Raw genomic sequence first — 19,852 nt, 5'->3', positions numbered from 1 at the left:
ATTAATTTCAATGATTTTGGATAAAAAATGATTTTTAGATGATGTTGCTATCATTAGATAATTTACAGTTTCCCATAGACTATAAGGCTATATATAAATGATAGAATATTAGGGCCACAGAGGGGAAAAAAACACAAGTCATAATATTGTAACCAGTTGTTTTAAAGGAGGACAGTTGTTAAAATGACAGATGTGGGGCATTTCGTGAAATTGTACTTCAGTATGGTTTCATAAACAAAGACATGCTGATGTGCCAGAATATTAAGTATCACATTGTCATAAGTATCAAAACTGTAAAAACAATATGTAGCTTTTCTGCAGAAAGAACCAGCCTCATAAATTTATGACTTTATCCTTTTTCTTCAGTGTGGCCCTAGTACTCTGTCATATAAACAAATACACATTCCATATGAATATAAAACACAATGTGTAACATTATGTTCCTTTATTGAATAAGGACAAACAAAGCAGGTAAACCATCAGCTCCTTTCGAAACTGAAGTCACAGTGACTCTACAAGATGAGAAAGCACAGATCCAAGCATATTATACAAAATGATACATACACATTCAAAGGTCTGTATATAACACACCCCTGCATGTCTGCACACCTAAATAAAATGCAGGAAATCCATACACATCAACTGAACAGAACAAATGAAATGGTGCCCAGTCAAGTATGTATCATTTTTGTCCTCCTCCTGCAAGGACCCTATTGATTATGCTCCCAAACCATGGATTGCTGTGCTGTTCCATCTTCTGTATGATCATGGCTTCAAGTTCGAAAAGATAGTACTCGCCATAAGACGAATCTTACCTAGCTTTCATGTTTTAACCTAGTATGCAGATACAAATTCGTCCAAAAGAAACATAAAATGATTTACACATCGGATACCCAAATAAATAAATATTCAATCACTGCAAGAGATTATCCGCTGTTACTGCAACCGGGCTTATAGAATCATAAGATTATAAACCCAAAAAGTGAAAAGCACACATACCTAACCCTAAAATAAATTCAAAAACACATTTGGTCCAGTACTAGGGCCACACTGAAGCCTCCAAGAACCAAGGAGTGAAAGTCATAAATTATGGAGGCTGGTTCTCCTTGCAAATGCCCACTAGGTCAGTACCAGATCAACGGTACATAAAGAAATTGTTCCTGACAGTCTTCCAAGTTCCACTAAATGGTATGAGCCCAATGTTGAATTAATATTCTGGCACAGTCAGCATTGTCTTTGTTATGAGGTGGCCTCCTGGGAAACCTCCTACTTGTCAAGCCTTCGACACAATCACGAAAATGGCACACCTCATGTCTAGTGCGTCATTTGAAACAACTGTCGCTGCCTATTACAAGACCAACAAAAGATCACAAACGTTTAAATAATAACAGTGGGTCTAGTTATATGTGATAACAATGTATAGTGAGCAGTGAAATAACTATTGGTTTCCATTTGTGGTGACTGCTGACTGACATTAGGGATGAGATTAAATAGATCCTGGAATTTAGCCTGGTCTGGAGCAGGCTAGCTCCACAKAATAAATCTCCATGGTAATTTATACCATAACATATCCTCCTGCCCCCTATCCATCTTTAGTGCAACCGGATTACGGATCAATTGAGCCAGGATCACCAAGATATCCTGGCTTAATCCCTTATCCTAGTTTTGTGCAACAGGCCCCTGGGCATGAACCAGGTGCCTTGTTCAAAGCCCAAAGCTAAGTCGGCTCAAAACAAAAGTTACGTTACCTAGGATAGATTTTAAGCATGTGGAGTAATGAGTAAGTTTCTGTGTTTTCACATGCAAAGAGAATGCTTTTCATAAAAACGCTTTGATGAAAACGAGTTCGAAAAGTATAACATCTTTTATGGAAATTAGATGTTGTATGTTTCTGGACGATGCACCATGCTGCCTTGTTGACAACATGACTGAGAGTTGCAGATTACTGTTAAATTTGAGAAGGGCACCTCTCCCTCACCGCTTTTGCCCGTTCACGTCACGGTCCATAGACCGGTGCACCCCATATTGCGGAAGTTCAGCGTTACAGCGTGATTAAAATGTAAAGGCAATGTTCCTTCATTAGCGGAAACTACATTCACGGTAAACGCTGCATTTGTCAGCTCAACCGTAAATTACTTTTACAATTGTATTTCACAATCTAACACTTGAGCGATAAAGATTGAATAGAGCCCTATATGTTACAAATTCTGTCTAGGTGGCTAGGCAGCAAATGTTAGCTAGGCTAATGGTTAGGGTTAAGTTTAGAAGTTAAGTTAAAGGGTTCCGGTTAGGTGAAGTGTTAGCTAAAATAGTTAAGGTTAGAGGAAGAGTTAGCCAAATGGGTTAAAGTTAGGGTTAGCTAACATGCTAAGTAGCAAGTAGTTGAAAAGTTGCTCATGATGAGTTTCGAACTCGCAACCTTTGGGTTGCTAGATGTTCATGTTATACGCCCACCCTACTTTCGTTTCTGCCTGAAGTAACCATCTGTTTTATCTAACCACATTAAACGTAACATATACTAGTTTGAGTGTCCCGGATTTAAATTTGCCATGTCATATGAAACCAGGCTGGCAAAAATATGGGCGAATACAGAGGAGTTGGTTTAGATCCGTGGTATTCAAAGTCGGGGCCGCGACGTTGCAGGAAACTGGAGTCGGGTCTCCAAAGCATTAAGAGTGCAGATTATTGCATGAGCCAATACACACACGTTTTCAAGAAAGATGATTTGAAAAATACAATGTATGTTATGAAAATACAATGTATGTTATGAAAATGTTATGAATTGAAGGTTATTTGTTGGAGTACAAATCGAAATGTAAGGATTTTAGGTTGTGTCATGAGATTTTGGGGTGGGTGGGGTCTTTTTTTTGACCTGGCTGAAAAAGTTTGAATTCCACAGGCTTAGATTGTTGACAACAAATTAACTATTAACTATATAAAACATAAATACATTTGCACAATGAGCACTTGTCTCTCAAATACATTGTTACCTTTGTTGGTTAGCTAGCTAGAGCATTTTTGCCATATTAGCACGGACGTGACATTAGTCAAAACACCTCAAAAGAAGACATGGTATCAATAACAAGATTTATGTGTATTATTTTTGTTTATATACAGAACAAGATAAAACTAGCTGAATGGAGCTGCCTCCCAGGCGTGAACTCTGTCTGACTGCGAAGTTGKCTCAAAATCAAGGGGACTTAATTAAGCACGTGTAGTTATGAGTACGATTCTGTGTTTTCCCATGCAAAAGTGATTGCTTTTGATATACACGCTTTATCTACCTTGCCAATAAAACCTTGTTTGAAAATTGAAACATAGTCTATATTTTATCGTAAAGGGATTGTAGCTTGTATTTTTTTGGGACGATGCACCATGTTGCATTGTTGACAACATGACTGACGCAGATTTCTGTTCATTTGAGAAAGCGCTCTTCCCTCGTTCACATCACGGGCCATAGACCAGCGCCCCGCAGTTCAGCATAATCGAATCCGCCCAATGTTGCTCGCAATCGGCACACGGCCTTTTGCCCCATTGAAGCGCGCGCATTGTTTTTGTGACGTGATCACATCAGTCGTCTATAGGTCCGTCGAAGAAAGTTTCTGGTTAGAAATGTGGCTTGGTTAGTATATTTCCAAGAAATAGTTAGGCTACGTACAGTAATTCCCTTGATCGCGGGTGATCAACTTCGAAGAAAGAAAACACTTTGGAATGTATCGTCAGCATGCAAAGGTAAGGGCGTCTATTTTCCACCCATTGTATCATATTGTCTTCATTTTTACAAACCGTTGTTTTTATCAGTTCAGTACCTTTGATTCATACTTCGCGTAGTAGTAGGCTATAGTCTGAATATTAGAGCGATAATGTTATGGGTTAATCTATTTGTTTGCAGAACACGCCTGTGTAGCCAGCGTGATAGCTGGGCTAAGTATCTAATTTAGTAGAATGTGGCGTCTGTACACATTACTACCCTAGACATTACCTCTCTCATCGACATATGCATTTTGTGGGCTATCAATGCACTGGAATGTGACTGTGCTGAAATACTTCGTAATGTCATCACACTTCCATTCGTGTACTTCTCAACTTCAACAGGGCACTGCATGCATGTGTTAGCTACTTCTGTTCTAACTTCTACACATCTTTAGAAATACATGCACGTTGTAATGGATACAGAACTTCACAAGTTGACAAATCAATGCTACCTCAAATGTCTGCCAAAATGTAATTCTGTAAAAAACAGAACAAATCGAATACAGTTGCAAAGGAGATTTAACTTTTTCGTTGCTTAGGTCGACTTGTCACTCTCTCACTTTTTTTTATTTCCACAAACGTGGGCACTGTTATTTAACATTTTCCAATGGGCTGTCAATAGAGTTCTGAACATTTTAAGCTGCTGAGAGTAGGCACCTGGAATGGTATTCTGAAATTGCTACAAGGCTTTTAAAGTTATTCCAAGTATTTTCCTTATGTCATTGTGGCACAGTTTTGTGCACGTTTGGGTTACACAACTGTGTACAACCAGCCAGATGTATGAGGCTAGGTTACATATTGACTGTTCAAGAAAATGTCCCCCTAAAAAAATAACAGCTGTTATTTTGAAATTACTTTTAGGCCTAGTTGTACAGGGTGGGGTGGGGTTTTGGTCATACCACACATTCTTCAGTGTGCTAGTAATTCTATATCAGTTGTTCCTTGCTCTCTCTCTCTCTTAGCAAGTCCAGACATGCACACAAAAGTATTATTTTGCTGGCCCTAGCAATTTGTAATCTGTCAGATTGAGGGTATCAAGGCATGCATAGGATAATGTGGGGTAACTAGCCCCCCCCCCCCCCCATAAGAACAATGTCCAATTGCTGACACAAAGCAAAGTTTGGTAATGTGGATGATTAATTAACTCTTAAAAGCTCAAGTCTGGGTAACTTATTTTAATCAAAGAAATACAATATTTAACAAAATGGCTTTGGACATCTCACTGTTAATGTCCTCACCATGATGAGGTTTTGATGTAAGGTCCCTCTTTTAATTTTCCCGCAAATCATGTCTAAATCGTTCTAAAGTACAGTACCAGTCAAAAGGTTGGACACGTCTACTCATTCAAGGGTTTTTCTTTATTTGTACTATTTATTGTAGAATCATAGTGAAGATATCAAAACTATGACATAACACATATGGAATCATGTGTTAAACAAAAAAGTGTTAAACAATTCAAATTCTATTTTATATTTGAGATTTTTCAAATAGCCACCCTTTTCCTTGATGACAGCTTTGCACACTCTATGCATTCTCTCAACCAGGTTCATGAGGTAGTCACCTGGAATGCATTTCAATGAACAGGTGTACCTTCTTAAATTAATTTGTGGAATTTCTTTCCTTAATGCGTTTGAGCCAATCAGTTGTGTTGTGACAAGGTAGGGATGGTATACAGAAGATGGCCCTATTTGGTAAAASATGAAGCCATAATATGGACTTGATCTTGCCATAATATGAACAAGAACAGCTCAAATCAGCAAAGAGAAATGACAGTCCATCATTACTTTAAGACATGAAGGTCAGTCATTACAGAAAATGTCAAGAACTTTAAGCGTTTCTTCAACTGCAGTCGCAAAAACCATCAAGCGCTATGATGAAACTGGTTCTCATAAGGACCGCCACAGGAATGGAAGACCCAGAGTTACCTCTGCTGCAGAGGATAAGTTCATTAGATTTACCAGCCTCAGAAATTGCAGCCCAAATAAATGCTTCAGAGTTCAAGTAACAGACACATCTCAACATCAACTGTTCAGAGGAGATTGTGTGAATCAGGCCTTCATGGTCGAATTGCTGCAAAAAAAACACAACTAAAGGACACCAATAAGAAGAAGAGACTTGCTTGGGCCAAGAAACACAAGCAATGGAGATTTAGACCAGTGGAAATTTGTCCTTTGTCTGACGAGTCCAAATTTGAGATTTATGGTTCCAACCGCCGTGTCTTTGTGAGATGCGGTGTGGGTGAAAGGATGATCTCTGCATGTGTATTTCCCACCGTAAAGAATGGAGGAGTAGGTATTATGGTGTGGGGGTGCTTTACTGGTGAAACTGTCTGACTTATTTAGAATTCAAGGCACACTTAACCAGCATGGCTACCACAGCATTCTGCAGCGATCCGCCATCCCATCTGGCTTGCGCTTAGTGGGACTATCATTTGTTTTTCGACAGGACAATGACCCAACACAGCCTGGAGTTATTTTTACCAAGAAGGAGAGTGCTGGAGTGCTGCATCAGATGACCTGGCCTCCACAATTCACCGACCTCAACCAAATTGAGATGGTTTGGGATGAGTCGAACCACAGTGATGGAAAAGCAGCCAACAAGTGCTCAGCATATGTGGGAACTCCTTCAAGACTGTTGGATAAGCATTCCAGGTGAAGCTGGTTGAGAGAATGCCAAGAGTGTGCAAAGCTGTCAAGGAAAAGGGTGGCTATTTGAATAGCACCCTTTATAACAACAAAAACAGCTTGCTGTGGTTACCTGAAAGGTGGCAGGCCATATTTGTGATTTAAAAAAATGCTTTGCTATTGTCTTTCAAGTGAACTCATGGCTAGATGGCTTGCCGAGGGCTTATAGCAGTCCTCTGAATGGGGGCTACCCGGAAGAGATGCAAATCACGTCTTGAATTGTAAAACGCCACTCGCCCGCTGGCGGTTAGGCCTGTAAAATGAATAACTGCTGATTTATAACCGTTAAGGACTTAGCAGTTAGTTAACCATACTGTAACTGAGACAGGTAATTGTCATGGGGGTAAATGTATTTTCTAATCTGGTGATTCGGGTTGCAAAATGCATGTCTGGTTTTATGAGTAACCGTTCTTGCTCTCGTAAAGATAAACACACAGGAGCACCCATATTCAGGCAATACCGTGGGAAGGTCAAATATAAGGGGGAAGACTGGGAAAGACAATGTAACATCCATTACATTTTTTAGGAAAAGTTTTTGTAAAACATGCACATTCCATTGGATCATCTTGAAACATTCTCTGTAAATCTAACTTTAATCAAGGTTTTACATGGTCTAGTATTGGTTTCCCTCTTCATTGTCAGTATCCTTTTTCAGCGTTATGACATCCATAACAGTTGTGATGGATAATAATGTATCATATCTTAGCTTCAGAAGATTGTGAATTCACTACATTTTGTGTGCTTGTTCTGGGATGTTCTTCAAACTTTTCAGAAACATTTTATATCTTAAATGATGTATTCTAAGATTCTCTTGGAAAATATATTCTGAAATGCATTTGTCGTACATGGCAGTTCTATTTTTGATAGAAAGATGAGAAGAGTGTTTATCAGCAGTCTGAATAGTCCTGGAGTGTTTTATTTTATTATTATTTTTTTTTTAAATGAAAGCCACTCAAAATATACTGACTTCATCCCGTTTCCAGAAAAGTGACATTCCAAATAAAATCCCTGTAAAACGGCTTTGAATGGCATTTCTTAATTCTACTGAACAACTTGACATTGTGCAAGATGTTCCTGTACCTAGGAGTCTGTGCTGTTAAATCTTGCCATAAAAACACACCTTATTATTATAAAGTCTGCATGCGGGAGTTTTCCAACTCCGTGTAAGTTTTGGCTCAATGGCAAGTAGGTGCTAATGTTCACAGGAGACAGAAGCTGCTGGCAGTCGCATCATCTTAAACAAAGGAAAGGCATATTGCCCACCCAACTCTAGCTGTAGGATCTATTGATAGAGAAGCCTATTCAAATGCAAGGGAATAGTGAAATGGTGAGGTGTAGGGTGAGGTGTAGGGCAAGTGTGTGCTTTTTTTCTCTCACCAATTTGTTTTAAATTGGACTATATTGAAGTTATTGGAACAATGATTCTCTATCCAAATTCCATTACAGTTTGAGTGCCATAATTTTCCCCATTTACTCTTATATTTGGATTTGTATTGAAATAATATTGTTAACTAGAGGTCGACCGATTATGATTTTTCAACGCCAATACCGATACCGATTTATTGGAGGACAAAAAAGGCCGATACCGATTAATCGGACGATCTTTAAAATGTATTTGTAATAATGACAATTACAACAATACTGAATGAACACTTATTTTAACTTAATATAATACATCAATAAAATCAATTTAGCCTCAAATAAATAATGAAACATGTTCAATTTGGTTTAAATAATGCAAAAACAAAGTGTTGGAGAAGAAAGTAGAAGTGCAATATGTGCCATGTAAGAAAGCTAACGTTTAAGTTCCTTGCTCAGAACATGAGAACATATGAAAGCTGGTGATTCCTTTTAATAACATGAGATTTCAATATTCCCAGGTATGAAGTTTTAGGTTGTAGTTATTATAGGACTATTTCTCTCTATACCATTTTGTATTTCATATACCTTTGACTATTGGACGTTCTTATAGGCACTTTAGTATTGCCAGTGTAACAGTATAGCTTCCGTCCCTCTCCTCGCTCCTACCTGGGCTCGAACGAGGAACACATCGACAACAGCCACCCTCGAAGCAGCGTTACCCATGCAGAGCAAGGGAACAACTACTCCAAGTCTCAGAGCGAGTGACGTTTGAAACGCTATTAGCACGCACCCCGCTAACTAGCTAGCCATTTCACATCGGTTACACCAGCCTAATCTCGGGAGTTGATGGGCTTGAATTCATAAACAGCAGAGCTGCTGGCAAAACGCACAAAGGTGCTGTTTGAATGAATGCTTACGAGCCTGCTGGTGCCCACCATCGCTCAGTCAGACTGCTGTATCAAATCTTAGACTTAATTATAACATAATAACACACAGAAATACGAGCCATAGGTCATTAATATGGTCGAATCCGGAAACTATCATCTCGAAAACAAAACATTTATTCTTTCAGTGAAATACGGAACCGTTCCGTATTTTATCTAACGGGTGGCATCCATCAGTCTAAATATTCCTGTTACATTGCACAACCTTCAATGTTATGTCATAATTACGTAAAATTCTGGCAAATTAGTTCGCAATGAGCCAGGCGGCCCAAACTGTTGCATATACCCTGACTCTGCGTGCAATGAACGCAAGAGAAGTGACACAATTTCACCTGGTTAATATTGCCTGCTAACCTGGATTTCTTTTAGCTAAATATGCAGGTTTAAAAATATATACTTCTGTGTATTGATTTTAAGAAAGGCGTCGATGTTTATGGTTGGGTACAGGTTGGAGCAACGACAGTCCTTTTTCGCGAATGCGCACTGCATCGATTATATGCAACGCAGGACACGCTAGATAAACTAGTAATATCATCAACCATGTGTAGTTATAACTAGTGATTATGATTGATTGATTGTTTTTTATAAGATAAGTTTAATGCTAGCTAGCAACTTACCTTGGCTTCTTACTGCATTCGCGTAACAGGCGGGCTCCTCGTGAGGCAGGTGGTTAGAGCGTTGGACTAGTTAACCGTAAGGTTGCAAGATTGAATGCCTGAGCTGACAAGGTAAAAATCTGTCGTTCTGCCCCTGAACAAGGCAGTTAACCCACCGTTCCTAGGCCGTCATTGAAAATAATGTGTTCTTAACTGACTTGCCTAGTTAAATAAAGGTGTAAAAAAAAAAAAAAAATCTGGCAAAATCGGCGTCCACAATTACCGATTTCCGATTGTTATGAAAACTTTAAATCGGCCCTAATTAATCGGCCATTCCGATTAATCGGTCGACCTCTTGTTAACCCCACATATTAACCTCTTTACTGTATCAGTGTTCTATTTGTGCCCTAATCAACCGTTTCTCTCCTCAGTCTTTGACCCCAGGTGTGAAGCAGCTAGCTGACCTAGCTGAACACTAGGTGGGCCTACGTTTTGGGGAAAATGCACTCCAGCGTTGAGGTGCCCCCAAACCCCCATGTTACCAGCAACCACAACAACAGTCCCGGAAACTCGGGTTCCCAGTATGCCTTGTGTGCCCTGGGGGTGGGACTGGTGGCCCTGGGCATTGTCATGATCGTGTGGAGTGTGGTGCCCTCCGACATGGCCGGGAACAACAGCAGTGGCAATGGAGGAGGGAACCCGAAACCGGACACTAGGGGGAGGACTTCATCGGTGGCCTTTGTACTGGTCGGTGCTGGAGTGGCCATGCTCCTGCTGTCTCTGTGCCTGGGGATGAGGAACAAGCAGCGGGAGCAGCAGGTGCTCCTAGATGCCCAGACTCTGGGGGCAGGCAACGAAGCTGCCAGTGAGGACGACGGAGAGGCGTGAGTACTGTAGCTACTGAGTTAGTTTGTACGCTAATTAATGATCTCAGCAGGTTTGTTTGCTCAGGGTTCAGTGCAGGGGTGGGCAATCCCTTTATTACTTTACTAACCGTTTGACTGCTCCTAGATGTGTAACATTGCATGATGCACACCAGATGGCGCCATCAGTGTTTCCGGATGATGTCATCAGAAACACTTATTTCTATATTTTTGACTACAAAAAATAGAAACTTGCCGTTCTCACATGTATTGATGTTTGTGGTGGTGCTGGAGATGAATATTGCCCTTTAACCTATGAGGGCTAACACATGTTCAGCTGATTCAACTACACGGAACAAAAATATAAATATAACATGTATAGTGTTCGTCCAATGTTTCATGAGCTGAAATAAAAGAGCCCAGAAATGTTCCATACACACAAACAGGTTTAAATGTTTTTTGCAAATATAAAAAACAAATCACATTTACATAAGTATTCAGACCCTTTACTCAGTACTTTGTTGAAGCACCTTTCGCAGCGATTACAGCCTCGAGTCTTCTTGGGTATGACGCTGCAAGCTTGTCACACCTGTATTTGGGGAGTTTCTCCCATTCTCTGCAGATCGTCTCAAGCTCTGGCAGGTTGGATGGGTAGCGTTGCTGCAGAGCTATTTTTAGGTCTTTCCAGAGATGTTCGAACGGGTTCAAGTCCAGGCTCTGGCTGGGCCACTCAAGGACATTCAGAGACGTGTCCCGAAGCCACTTCTGCGTTGTCTTGGCTGTGTGCTTAGTGTCGTTGTCCTGTTGGAAGGTGAACCGGAGAGCTCTGAAGCAGGTTTTCATCAAGGATCTCTCTGTACTTCATCTTTCCCTCGATCCTGACTAGTCTCCCAGTCCCCGCTGCTGAAAAACATCCCCACAGCGTGATGCTGCCACCACCATGCGTCACCATAGGGATGGTTCCAGGTTTCTTCCAGACAAGACACTTGGCATTTAGACCAAAGTGTTCAATCTTGGTTTCATCAGACCAGAGAGTCTTGTTTCTCATAGTCTGAGAGTCTATAGGTGATACTTAGCAAACTCCAAGTTGGCTGTCATGTGCCTTTTACTGAGTTAGTGGCTTCTGTCTGGCCACTCTACCATAAAGGCCTGATTGGTGGAGTGCTGCAGAGATGATTGTCCTTCTCGAAGGTTCTGCCATCTCCACAGAGGAACTCTGAAGCTCTATCAGAGTGACCATCAGGTTCTTGGTCACCTCCCTGACCAAGGCCCTTCTCCCCCAATTTCTCAATTTTGCCAGGCGGCCAGCTCTAGGAGGAGTCTTGGTGGTTCCAAACTTCTTCCATTTAAAATAGATGGAGGACACTGTGTTCTTGGGGACCTTAATAAATGCTGCAGACATTTTTTGGTACCCTTCCCCAGATCTGTGCCTCGACACAATCCTGTCTCGGAGCTCTACGGACAATTCCTTCTACCTAATGGCTTGGTTTTTGCCCTGACATGCAGTGTCAACTGGGGGACCTTATATACACAGGCGTGTGCCTTTCCAAATCATGTCCAATCAATTGAATTTACCACAGGTGGAGTCCAATCAACTGGAGCCTCCCGAGTGGCGCAGCGGTCTAAGTCACTGCATCACAGGGCTAGCTGTGTTCCTACAGATCATGGTTCGATACTGGGCTGTGTCGCGACCGGGATACCCATGAGGCGATGCACAATTGGCCCAGAGTTGTCCAGCTTTGGAGAGGGTTTGGCCGGTCAGGGATGTCCTTGTCCCATCGTGCTCCAGCGTCTCCAATGGCGTGCCGGGTGCAGGCACGCTGACATGGTTGCCAGGTATACAGTGTTTCCTCCAACACATTGGTGCAGCTTGGCGAGGTTATGTTTCGGGGGACGCACGGCTCTCGACCTTCGCCTCTCCCGAGTCCGTACGGGAGTTGCAGGGATGGGATAAGACTGTAACTATCAATTGGATATGAAGAAATTGGGGAGGAAAAAGTGGGTAAAAAGGCTGTAACAAAATGTGGAAAAATGGAAGGGGTCTGAAGACTTTCCGATTGCACGGTCTCAAATTGTGTGCACAAATTTGTTTGCATCCCTGTACGTGAGCATTTCTCATTTGCCAAGAAGCTGATTAAACAGCATTAGCATTACACAGGTGCACCTTGTGCTGGGGACAATAAAAGACCACTCTAAATGTGCAGTTTTGTCACACAACACAATGTCACAGATGTCTCAAGTTTTGAGGGAGTGTATGCATGCTGACCGCAGGAATATCCACCAGAGCTGTTGCCAGATAATTTAATGTTAATTTCTCTACCATAAGCTGCCGCCAACATTGTTTAAAACAATTTGACAGTACGTCTAACCGGCTTTACAACCACAGACCACGTGTATCCACGCCAGCCTAGGACCTCCACATCCGGCTTCTTCACCTGCGGGATCGTCTGAGACCAGCCACCCTGACAGCTGATGAAACTGTGGGTTTGCATAACCTAAGAATTTCTGCTCAAACTGTCGGAAACCGTCTCAGGGAAGCTCATCTGCATGCTCGTCGTCCTCACCAGGGTCTTGACCTGACTGCAGTTCGGCATCAGTGTGCAAATGCTCACCTTCGATGGCCACTGGCATACTGGAGAAGTGTGCTCTTCACGGACGAATCCCAGTTTCAACTGTACCGGGTAGATGTAAAGAGTGCCCCCATTTTTATCTCAGCGCAATTTTAGATATCCTGAGGCCCATTGTCGTGCCATTCATCCACCGCCATCACCAGTGCACGACCCCCATGTCGCAAGGATCTGGACACAATTCCTGGAAGCTGAAAATGTCCCAGCTCTTCCATGGCCTGCACACTCACCAGACATGTCACCCATTGAGCATGTTTTGGACGCTCTGGATCGCCGGGTACGATGGCGTGTTCCAGTTCCCGGCAATATCCAGCAACTTCCCACAGCCATTGAAGAGAAGTGGGACAACACGCCACAATTAACAGCCTGATCAATTCTATGTGAAGGAGATGTCGCGCTGCATGAGGCAAATGGTGGCCACACCAGATACTGACTGATTTTCTGATCCATGCCTCTACCTTTTTTTTAAGGTATCTGTGACCAACAGATGCATATCTGTATTCCCACTCATGTGAAATCCATAGATTAGGGCCTGATGAATTTCTTTAAATTGATTCATATCCTTATGAATTGTAACTCAGTAAATTCTTTGAAATTGTTGCATGTTTTGTTTGTTTGTTCACTGTGGTTAGTTGTTTCGTTTGATCATGTGAATGGCTTTGCTTTGGCTGGAGCAAAATCCTGCACCGACACTGGTACTTTGCTATTAACATTGGTTACCCATGTTTTAGTGCTTTAAGTAACTTTTAAGTTCAAGCCCCATTACATAAACAGGGCACCTGTTGCAATAAAGCAATGTAAAACCATCAGGACTGTATTTATCAGTACACACGGCATAGCCTAGAGTACACACGGAATCAACAATATAGAAACGAACACAGTCCATTCTGAAAGCGCATAGTTACTCATGTCTGTCTGTGTGTTTCTGTATGAATGTCCACAGGGCAGAGGAGCGATCCCAGAGGTACACTGTGCCCAGCTACGAGGAGGTGGTAGGCAGCGGCGAGTACCCCATACGCCAGAGCAACTTGCGCCACAGCTCCTCCCAGCTGCCCTCCTACGACGACCTGGTGGACGGTGTGCAGATTGAGCTGGAAGGGTCAGATGTCACCCAGACATGGGTGATGTCACCTGCTTCCGCTAACCCTGCTTCCGCTAACCCTGCCTCCTCTGCTGTGCCTAACCGCCGCCCTGGGCGAACGGGCCTAAAGCTCCTTCCCCTTAAGATCCGGAGGATTAAATCGGAGAAGCTCTTTATGAATAACACGGATAACTCTCAGCCACCGGGAGGGATCTCTATTGAGCCGCTCACTCCGCCACCAATGTATGAGGACAAAGCACCCCAGCTCTGAGACTTGGCACCTTCTAGGTTTCAAAGCAGGTTACTGAAGCCGCTGCGTCCCACTAGGCGTGGATTGGTTGTGCAGTGCTACTATAGATGTGATCAGATGGCCCTTGTCATGCATCTGTGGTTAAATCATCTCAATGGCACTTGTCATGCCTACCTGGCTGAGGACTTTTCTTTAGACCTGCAACTCAAGGGCAGTGAGCACTTCCATATGTGAGGCACTGGCATTTGAGTAGATCTTTGGGGCAACTCTAATGTTGCTGGACAGAGGGAACACTTGGACAGAGAGTACATCCAATTTCCGACTATGATTACAAGGACATTGAAGCTTACAAGGACATTGAAGCTCGGTTCAAAGGATCAATATTATTGGGGGAAATACTCGGTGTGTCTTTGATGCCTTTTATTCCTTTACAACGAGTACTTACTCTGGTCCAAATCTCCTTTTGTATGCAGTTGACCATATTTTATTTTCGTCTGTCTGATATATTATTTCAAGTTCCGTCTTCATCCTCAGTCCAGTCAGCCACGTGTTATAGATGTATTATTCATGTCTGTGTTTTTGTATTCTGTACAGCTACTTAGACAGCTGCTCCTCACATTTTGGGAGAAGTGCTATTTGGCGACTGAATCAATGGCCGCCTTGCTCAGACAGACAGTGTTTGTGTGTTGCTGCCTGTGTTGCTCGTCAATAGAGGACAATTGCGAGAGACCGAGGCTCATGGGTAGTTAGAAGCCTTTACCCTGTAGCCATGGTGAAATGGGGTTGGGCTCTGAAGGCAGTAGTGTAGTCCAGCTCTTTTCCTTGACTTTTTTTTCTTCTGCTCAATAGAGGAGAACACAAGGGGGACTTTCTCTGAGCAGCTGGGATAATGGCACGCATTGCTCACTCACTCATCACTCTTGAACTATTCTTCACTAGCTCCTTGACTGGCAGCACTTTCATTAGGAGTATTCAGAGAATGAACTTCTGGTGTCCATGGTTTGACCCCGTTTTGTTTAGTGGAGCGAAAATACATCAGTACCTATCTCTCTAGCCTGTTTGTTTTATGCTTATGAGAGTATGGAAATTAGCGAGTCCATGAAGTTTTTGGAAGTTAAGAATGTTATTTTCTTATCATACGGATGCTATTTTCTGATGTCATGTTGATGAACCTGTTCAACAACTATTCACTACTTTTTAGATGGGAACACAAACTGTACACAATAGTAGCCTTTTTTGTGTAAGTGAACACTTAATAAACTAGCAAATGTATACCTATGCACACAGAACAAGAATAGGCTTTTTTAATTAGAATTGAATTGTTGAATTACTATGCTAAACAAAAATATAAATGCAACATGTAAAGTGTTGGTCCCATGTTTCATGACCTGAAACACAAGATCCCAGAAATGTTCCATATGCACAAAAAGCATATTTCTCTCATTTTCTGAACAMATTTGTTTACATYCCTGTTAGTGAGCGTTTCTCCTTTGCCAAGATAATCCATCCACCTGACAGATGTGGCATATCAAGAAGATGATTAAACAGCATAGTTATTACACAGGTGCACGAAATAAAAATGCCACTCTAAAATGTGCCACACAACACAATGCCTTAGATGTTACATTTTGAAGGAGCGTGCAATTATGCTGCCTGCAGGAATGTCCTTTAGAACTGTTGCCAGAATTTAAATGTTCATTTCTATACCATAAGCCGCCTCCAATGTCGTTTTAGATAACTGGCCTCACAACCGCAGACTACACGTAATCACGCCAGCCCAGGAGCTCCACATCTGTGCTGAAGAGTATTTCTGTCTTTAATAAATCCCTTTTGTGGGGAAAAACTCATTTTGATTGGCTGGGCCTAGCTCCCAAATGGGTGGGCCTATGCCCTCCCAGGCTCACCCATGGCTGCGCCCCTGCCCAGTCGTGAAATCCGTAGATTAGGGCCTAATGAATTTATTTCAATTAACTGATTTCCTTGTTAGAACTGTAACTCAGTAAAATATCTGAAATTGTTACGTTTTTATATTTTTGTTCAGTACAGTTTATACATGTAAAATAGCATGCACATCATCTACATTTTAGTTTTATACATTGATTTTGTACAATATTGTTGACGGTATTTGTAGTTGTGATGCCTAGGCAGTGCTGTGTGTGTGGGGGCGACCAGTTTTGGCTGTGAGGAATCCGTGGCTTCATACCATGTTCTGTACTTATGGGGACACTGCACTCTAAAATGAAAGTTTGTCAGACGTTTTCAAACCTCAAAAGAAGCATTATGTTAAGCAACGTACACATCCCATTCCATTGGTTTTGTAGATCCAACGATAATGTCACAACCCCAAATGAATGATAACAATGAGCACCAGAGATGCTTATCTGTTTATGAATGAAAAATTGTGCCCATAGTTCTCATCTTTTCCATTCATAAACAGATCAGCATCGAGATAAGCACCATGGTGTCCATCTTTTCCATTCATTTGGGATTGAGGAATACAGCTGTATCTATACAATCAATGGTGTTGGACATGGATCCACCTTCACATTAGACTTCTTTTGAGGTATAAAAACATCTAACAAACTTAGATTTTGGAGTGTATTGTCCTTTTAAGAATATTCTTATGTGGAACAGAAACATTGTTCATGAGTTCAATGGACTTTTCTCTCAACCAGCTGTATGTATAACATTTATTCACATCATTTCAAATACTTTGTAAACTATATGATTGGCTTGTATGACTAAATTTCCTTTTTGTATGTATTGTGAAAGTATGTATTTGTATGAGGAGTTCTGTCTGTTTATGTTGACTTCGACGAGTTCAGAACAATGCATTATTGTGTACAGTAAAGGAGTTGAGTATGAATAATGTAAAAAATAAATTCAAACTATTCCGACCACACAGTTTTATTGCAAATAGGTCCTGTGACGACTTACTGATTTTCAGCAACCACACTAACGTGTTTCTGGGAAATCATTAACCGTGGCAGTACCTTACTTCCTGTAGTATACAGTTCCTTCAGGAAATATTCAGACCACTTCACTTTTTCACATTTTGTTACGTTACAGCCTTATTCTAAAATGGATTAAAAAATGTTTTTCCTCATCAATCTACACACAATATACCCCATAGCGACAAAGTGAAAACAGGTTTTTAGAAATGTATTAAAAATAAATACTTTATGTAAGTACTCAGACCCTTTGCTATGAGACTCAAAATTGAGCTCAGGTGCATCCTGTTTCCATTGATCATCATTGAGATGTTTCTACAACTTGATTGGAGTCCACCTGTAGAAAATATGATTGATTGGACATGATTTGGAAAGGCACACACCTGTCTATATAAGGTCCCACAGTTGACACTGCATGTCAGAGAAAAGCCATGAGGTCGAAGGAATTGTCCATAGAGCTCCGAGACAGGATTGTGTCGAGGTACCCTTCCCCAGATCTGTACCAACACATTTCTGCAGCATTGAAGGTTCCTTAAGAACACAGTCACCTCCATCATTCTTAAATGGAAGAAGTTTGGAACCACCAAGACTCTTCCTAGAGCTGGCTGCCCCCGGCCAAACTGAGCAATCAGGGGAGAAGTGCCTTGGTCAGGGAGGTGACCAAGAACCCGATGGTCACTCTTATAGAGCTCCAGAGTTCCTCTGTGGAGATGGGAGAACATTCCAGAAGGACAACCACCTCTGCAGCACTACCAATCAGGCCTTTATGGTAGAGTGGCTAAACAGAAACCACTCCTCAATAAAAGGCACATGACAGCCAGCTTGGAGTTTGCCAAAAGGCACCTAAAGACTCCCAGACCATGAGAAACAAGATTCTCTGGTCTGATGAAACATGTGTCACGTCTGGAGGAAAACTGGCACCATCCCTATGGTGAAGCATGAAGCACACAGCCTCGACATCGCAGGAGTGACTTCGAGACTCAATGTCCTCGAGTGGCCCAGCCAAAGCCTGGACTTGAACCCGATCGAACATCTCTGGAGAGAYCTGAAAACAGCTGTGCAGCATCGCTCCCCAACCAACCTGRCAGAGCTTGAGAGGATCTGCAGAGAAGAAGACTCTCCAAATACAGGTGTGCCAAGCTTGTAGCATCATACCAAAGAATACTCGAGGCTGCCAAAGGTGCCTCAACAAAGTACTGAGTAAAGGGTCTGAATACTTATGTAAATGTCATATTTCAGTTTTACATTTTTTATAAATTTGCTAAAATGTTTAGAAACCTGGTTTTGCTCTCTCATTATGGGGTATTGTGTGTAGATTGATGAAGGGAAAACACAATTTTATCATTTTTAGAATAAGGCTGTAACGTAACAAAATGTGGAAAAAGTCAAAGTGTCTCAATACTTTCCTAATGCACTGTATACAGTATGGTTGAGATATTGTAGGTGATATAGTGCCTTCAGAAAGTATTCACACTCCTTGACTCTTTTCACATTTTGTTTGTTACAGCCTGAATTTGAAATGGGTGAAATTAAAAAAGTATCACTGGCCTACACACAATATCCCATAATGTCTAAAAACATTATTCCTTTTTGACATTTTTACAAATTAATTAAAAATGAAAAGCTGAAATGTCTGGGGTCAAGTATTCAACTCTTTTTGTTATGGCAAGCTTAAATTCATTTCAGGAGTAAAAATGTGCTTGACAAGTTGCATAATAACTTGTGTGGACTCACTCTGTGTGCAATAATAGTGTTTAACATGATTGTTTTAATGACTACCACATCTGTGTACCCCACACATATACAATTATCTGAAAGGTCCCTCTGTCGAGCAGTGAATTTCAAACACCAATTCAACCACAAAGACCAGGTAGGATTGTCTCGCAAAGCAGGGCACCTATTGGTAGATGGGTACAAATAAAAAAGCAGACATTGTATATCCCTTTGAGCATGGTGAAGTTATTAATTACACTTTGGATGGTGTATCAATACACCCAGTCACTACAAAGATACAGGTGTCCTTCCTAACTCCTTTGCCAGAGAGGAATTTCAGGGATTTCACCATGAAGCCAATGATAACTTTAAAACATTTTGAGTTTAATGGCTGCGATGGGAGAAAACTGAGGATGGATCAACAACATTGTAGATTCTCCACAATACTAACCAAATTGACAGAGTGAAAAGAAGGATGCCTCTATAGAATAAAAATATTCTAAAACATGCATCCTGTTTGCAACAAGGCACTAGTAATACTTCAGAAAATGTGGCAAGAAACTTTTTGTCCTGAATACTAAGTGTTATGTTTGGGGCAAATCACACAACACATTACTGAGTACCGCTCTCCATATTTTCAACTATATTGATGACTGCATCATGTTATGGGTAGGCTTGTAATCATTAAGGACTGGGGAGTTTTTAAGAATAAAAAAGAAATGGAAGGGAGCTAAACACAGGCAAAATCCTAAAGGAAATCCTGGTGCAGTCTGCTTTCCACCAGACACTGGGAGATGAATCCACCTTTCAGCAGGACAATAACATAAAACAAATCTACACTGGTGTTCGCTTACCTAGAAGACAGTGAATGTTCCCGAGTGGCCGAGTTACAGTTTTGGCATAAATCTACATGCAAATCTATGGCAAGATGTGAAAATGGTTTTCTAGGAATGATCAACAACCAATTTGACAGAACATGATTTCTGAAAAGAATAATAGGCAAATTTGGCACAATCCAGGTGTGGAAA

The 19,852-nt window shown here is 41.5% G+C and overlaps 1 protein-coding gene across 2 annotated transcripts; it reads left to right on the top strand.

Annotated features, from left to right (window-relative positions):
- The first annotated feature begins 2,019 nt into the window (after positions 1 to 2,019).
- On the top strand, positions 2,020 to 19,052 carry tmem51a (transmembrane protein 51a). Of its 2 annotated transcripts, XM_070444434.1 has the most exons (4): positions 2,020 to 2,100; positions 3,118 to 3,732; positions 9,771 to 10,223; positions 13,773 to 19,052. In XM_070444434.1, the coding sequence occupies exons 3-4, from the start codon at positions 9,841 to 9,843 to the stop codon at positions 14,179 to 14,181; spliced, it is 792 nt and encodes a 263-aa protein (XP_070300535.1). In that variant the 5' UTR covers positions 2,020 to 2,100; positions 3,118 to 3,732; positions 9,771 to 9,840; the 3' UTR covers positions 14,182 to 19,052. The 2 variants fall into 2 exon arrangements, with proteins under 2 accessions (XP_070300535.1, XP_023846744.1); XM_023990976.2 differs by lacking the exon at positions 2,020 to 2,100 and having other exon boundaries at positions 2,850 to 3,732.
- Positions 19,053 to 19,852: the final 800 nt, after the last annotated feature.

The sequence above is a fragment of the Salvelinus sp. IW2-2015 genome, linkage group LG7 (assembly GCF_002910315.2).
Source record: "Salvelinus sp. IW2-2015 linkage group LG7, ASM291031v2, whole genome shotgun sequence".
Classification (NCBI taxonomy): domain Eukaryota; kingdom Metazoa; phylum Chordata; class Actinopteri; order Salmoniformes; family Salmonidae; genus Salvelinus; species Salvelinus sp. IW2-2015.
Note: the sequence above shows the minus strand (reverse complement) of the source record. Positions and strands in the feature narration are given on the sequence as shown.